Genomic DNA, 5,273 nt, shown 5'->3' on the forward strand with positions numbered 1-5,273 from the left:
GCCATGCTAAATAGGCCATATATTTCATTATCTTGCTGTCTGTAATAACAAACCTTCAATCAAACGACCAAAATCGTAATAATACACACTATTTATCAGCCATGGACTCGTTAATGGCATTATTTCTTGTCATTAATTAATATTTTAACGGTCTCTAACTATGAATCAATGCGATAGTTAACATGGAATTTATCTTAATTCATTTGCATTCCAATATGCACTTAAGTAGTGTATTTTGTAAGAACGTAATCTTGTCTTTTTAATTTAAAAAAAAATATGAAAATTATGGCAAATGCAATTATGGGTAGTAAATTGTGATATCAGATAACGATAATACACCCTACGCAATACCATAATTTTTGTGGATAGTGGGTGGATGGTGTCTTACACTGCGCTTGTGTCAGAAATCAGGATAATAATACCACAACTGTCAAATGAAAAGAACTTGTGACAGTTGTTATGCTATTCAATAGACCGTGTGAATAGAATTTATTTCACTTCCTTGTTTTGCAAGTCGAAGTATTTTTTTGTTTTTTTTGCTTATTTCTATAAAAAAAATTCTTTGTGAGGTTTACTTAACTTCAGCACTGACCATGGTGGACAACTATGTGCAATATGCATTGCATTCTGAAGTAAAACTAACCACAAACGTGCAAGAATTGTTAGTACCACACATTACCACTCCTTTAATCACTTACATCATACAGCTGTCATCGAGTTGTTATTTTTTTGTTTGTCTTATTCTCCCACAGATTCAAGCCACTGGATTCGTGGTTGGTGGCATTTGTGGAGTTCTTGAATCCAGAATCATTGATTCACAATGTAATTCCAATTATTGGATCAACTGACATGCAGTTGATGGGTCAGATGACGTTTGCTTTGGGACTGTTGAATGTCATATCATCTGTCACTAAATGGTTTTTTAAAAATGCTTTTAAACTAGATTTTTTAAGGTGATTTTTGAATTTTTAGGGTCTTTCCACAATATCGTCCATTTTGGTGGATACGAGAAAATAACTTACGCTCAATAAAAATAAATCAAAGCTCAATTTCTTGTGATACAGCGGCAGGATTTCCATCCGCTCATTCAATGTCATTTACCGGATTTGTGTTCGTATTCCTACTCTATCTAAATCTATCACCTCGTAACAGATGGCTAGCGGTAACCCTTTTGTCCATCCCAACTTGGATAGCTTGTGTATATTTTGGCAGTCATTTCCTGCATCAATGCATTTGTGGGTCAATCGTGGCAGTATTTGTCATTGAGTTAATAAGACGAAAGCAACGTGATGTCATTTTCATGCAATCATGGCGTAAGAAAACGGCGATAGCTGCTGTAACAGCAGTTGGTATATTTGTTATAGGAATGTATTTTGCAATGTTGTATGCTGGATTGGATCCGCATTGGTCGGTTAGAATGGTAAAATTTCTGCCGTCACTTTGAAAAAGTACCTATACCTTACATATTTCTTATATTTATAGGCATTTAAATGGTGCCCAGATCCGCAATATTTGCGTCATGAAACAAGTCCAGTTTTTGTAATGTGTCGTGATATAGGATTTATGATGGGCATTGCTTTGTCAAGTCCATTTGGAAACAGGTATCTCTATAAATGAATTGAATTTTTTGTTTTTGTTTATTTGAATCCGGTTTAAGTATAGTGACATCTGTTGGGAAAAGTTTCCTGTGTATAACAGTTTTTTCTTTATTTTTTTTTAGACTTAAGCAAAGACTCGAACCAAAGAAAAGTATTCCAGCAGTGGTTGCCATTATTGCAATTGGATTCTATTTACGCAGTCAAACTCCGAAAAACTATGGAAGATTTGTTTTTGTCGGTTATGAATTTGTTAGAAGTGCAATGCATTCGTTTGCTTTGTTAACAATTTTACCAAAATTATGTAAGAAAACAAAAAAAGTAAGTTAGTAATTTATTAACTGTAAACTTTATGATTTAATGCACATTTAATAAAGAATCAATTGCTTGTGATATAAAGAGTGAAACAAACCACTCAATGTTGTTTTCCTTTTTTCTTTCCAATAACTTTTTAAACACAGTATCAGTTGTAAGTGCTTATATTGTGGCTGAACATTTGAATTATATTTACCACGTTTCTTATAGTTTTGTACAATTTATCAAAGTAGCATGTTTTTCTAATGAAATGTTCATTTCAAGATTTATTATTGTACTATTATTTTAAAAGGGTTTTCAGTATAAAATATAAATGTTGCATTTTAAAAAGGAACAACATAAAAAGGCCTTAAAATTAACGTGTCGCTCATTTAGTTGAATACTGTCATAATTCCAAAAACTAGGAACTTTGAGTTGTTAATGCAGAATAAAGTAATCTAAAATCCTGCGGAAAGTCAATTCTTAGCTTTAAAAACTAAAGTAAAATGAGCACTAGTTTTGTTTTAGAAACTAACTTTTTACATACAAAAATAGATCTGTACTAAATTTAAAACAATTTTTTTTTTTAATTATAATACTGTTCAAGTAAATGTAGATTATCCTTTTATCTACACGATTTCTAGCGGCCTTAGCTCGGAAGACCCGTTTTATAATAAGATCATTATATTTTTTTCCCGACCAAGATTTTTAAAAATTTAATAACAACTTACGTCGTTCAGTTTCAACTTCTTGTTCTTCTTTTATTCGGTGGATGCCGATATGAAGTCATAACTCTCCCACGTATCTGCCTAAAATATCTGTTATAAATATGCAGGAGTTCATTAAGGAAAAGAAGAATCGCAAATTTCTGGAAAAGTGAGAAAAAACTTTCTGACCAAATTTTCGATTTTCACGGAACTGGATCTTTCTTCAATAATGAGAAGTAACGACTAATTCAACAAATTTACTACAAAGATGTCGAAGACAGTTATGTGCAACATACTAACATTTGACCAATACCTTTTTCAATGCAGAAAGATGGATCGTTAAAAAAATATCCATTTCTGACCAAAAAAAGCAAAACCAAACAAATTTTTTTTTAGGTTTTATAATAGCAGAAGATTAGCTAGTTCTAAGAAAGTACAGATTTGAACCTGTTGGGTTATTGCTAGTAGTCAAGTAGTCATGTTGATTTTAAAAATAATACCGATTAACTAAGAAAACATTTATTCGAAAAAAAATATTATTAATCAAAACGCAACAACTTTACTCTTGACATTTTTGAAACTACTAAGAATATTTGAGAAAACTTGAAGTTCAAGGATCAAGGAGTTAAAATTACGACGGTTTTGTGGCGCTGAATAATTGTTTAACTTTTTAAAACACATTGTCATTTTTAGTCGGGTACTGTCTACTGTTTATAAACCTACTTTAGAGTATGTCTTGCTTCTAATATAGGGGAGAAGGGGGTACATTTGACACTTAGTTTTTAAAGGTCTGTATTTTCGAAAACTGTTAATTTTTTCCAATGTTTTGTTTTGTATTTGATTTATTGACTATTCAAAATTATACTAACAGTAAATTTTTTGTTTTACCATAATACACATTTAAAAAAATAATGTCTTCTAAAAAAAGTCATTTTGTCAAAAGTGCCCTGGGACCGGGGCGCATTTGACTTTGAAAGGGGTACATTTGACAATGGTGGATTAAACCCCACATCGTGTGCATTATATTTTTAAAACTATCAGCGAATCTTGCTTGTCTATTGTTTAATTAGAAAAAAAAAATTTTTTTGGTTTAAACAATCTACTAAACAATATAACGAAAAAAAAAATCAAAAAATTTATTTTCTAAAAAGAAGAAGAAAAAACAAAAAACCATAAAATATTTCAAAAAATCTCTCCATTTAAATCTTAATCAAAATTAATCGATGTCGATTTATTTTTAAATAATTTATTTAATATATAATTCCCCAAAATCAACGTAAAACTGTGCCCACATTGCAAAAGTCAAAGGTGCCCCGAAGGAGCCACAGAACAGTTTTTCTTGTTTTTCAATAACTAATACTATTTTTTTACAAAGCTGGTTTTAATTTACATAATTTTAAGCTTAGTGCTATCAAAATATTGATTCACCATTAAAAAAACTGATTTATTAGGTTCAGAAATCGCTTACATACCGGTGGTCAAAAATTAGATCAGAAATACAGAAAACACGAAAACACGAAAACACGTGCTACTTCGCAAAAAGTTAATGAAAGACTGCGAAATTTCGCAAAATTTCTTTAAATCAAACTAAGCTTCTTTCTTCATCCAAACAATTGTTAATTAAGGGCACGATCATACCGAAAAACGCAAAGTCAAATGTTCCCCGGTGTCAAATGTACCCCCGCTTACCCTACTAGTAAAAATTTAAAAGGCGCAAGAACTTACGTCTTTGTTAAACACGTGCCTTGTTGCAATCACAAAGACAAACAAAAATTATTCATTTTTGGGTTTTACTATAAATACCTTTTTTTTACTCTTATCTATCTATAAAAAAAGCAGTATGTATTTTGAAAAATAAAATCCCTCTCTCAAAAAAAAAAAATTAAATTCCTGGCTACGGCCTTCGAAGTGTCTGCCTTTCACTGAATTTGCATATCTGGAATGTCAAAGAAAAAAGGTAGTAATATGTGTAATTGATGCCTGTTAGCAGTTTGCCGATTGCATGTGAAATGAACCTTAGAGTTTGTTTCCGCAAAAAAAAAAAAAAACATTAAAAGCCATAATTTCTTGTAAAAAAAGAAGCATTAAAAGCCATAAGTTCTTGTAAAATATGCGAAAAAAATTATTTTCATTAAAAAACAAGGTATACAAAGTATTCAAATTTTCAAAATCTAGCTTTACGATTATCGATTGCAGAAATATCGATGATCAGAGATAAAGATCGATTTCTTGCCGAGAAGTGGTGAAATCAAAGCTTAAAATATAACAATTGATTCATAAAAAAATAACGTCCAAAAAAATGTTTTCCAAGTCAGTAAAACCAAAAATTTAGATATTTTTTAAAAGCCCTTTATGCATTAGGTTTGTCATTGCACATCACTCTTTTTTATTGAGATCATAAAATTAGAAATTTTAACCTCAAAATTGATCCAATACAATTTTTAGCAAAGAGGAACATCTGAAAAATCGATAAAAATTTTGAATTTTTGTGTTTAATCCCTTAACTTCTCCAGTAGTGTGATAAATTGTTTTCATGCGTAAAAGTTAGGTTTTGAATCCATTTACAATAAAATAAAGATCAAATTAGGTAACAGTAATAGAAAATAGGTATATCTTAAATTTTACCTTAAGCCATATTCTAGTTTAGTCGCTGCCTTTATTTCCAATTTCTATGCGG

At 30.6% G+C, this 5,273-nt stretch overlaps 1 protein-coding gene across 1 annotated transcript; it reads left to right on the forward strand.

Annotated features, from left to right (window-relative positions):
• Window positions 1–453: 453 nt before the first annotated feature.
• On the forward strand, window positions 454–1,992 carry LOC129905867 (glucose-6-phosphatase catalytic subunit 1). The gene is made up of 5 exons (XM_055981490.1): window positions 454–661; window positions 753–917; window positions 973–1,420; window positions 1,483–1,601; window positions 1,721–1,992. Exons 1-5 carry the CDS (start codon window positions 594–596, stop codon window positions 1,923–1,925), a joined length of 1,005 nt encoding a protein of 334 aa, XP_055837465.1. The 5' UTR covers window positions 454–593; the 3' UTR covers window positions 1,926–1,992.
• Window positions 1,993–5,273: the final 3,281 nt, after the last annotated feature.

Source organism: Episyrphus balteatus, chromosome 1 (genome assembly GCF_945859705.1).
Source record: "Episyrphus balteatus chromosome 1, idEpiBalt1.1, whole genome shotgun sequence".
Lineage (NCBI taxonomy): Eukaryota > Metazoa > Arthropoda > Insecta > Diptera > Syrphidae > Episyrphus > Episyrphus balteatus.

What these genes read in the sequence shown, in the direction of transcription:
- LOC129905867 (XM_055981490.1), top strand. Translation starts at nt 594, where the DNA reads ATGGTGGACAACTATGTGCAATATGCATTGCATTCTGAAGTAAAACTA. An exon ending in ACCACAAACGTGCAAGAATT is followed by an intron (nt 662 to 752) that starts GTTAGTACCACA and finishes ATTCTCCCACAG; the next exon opens with ATTCAAGCCACTGGATTCGT. An exon ending in TCAAGTCCATTTGGAAACAG is followed by an intron (nt 1,602 to 1,720) that starts GTATCTCTATAA and finishes ATTTTTTTTTAG; the next exon opens with ACTTAAGCAAAGACTCGAAC.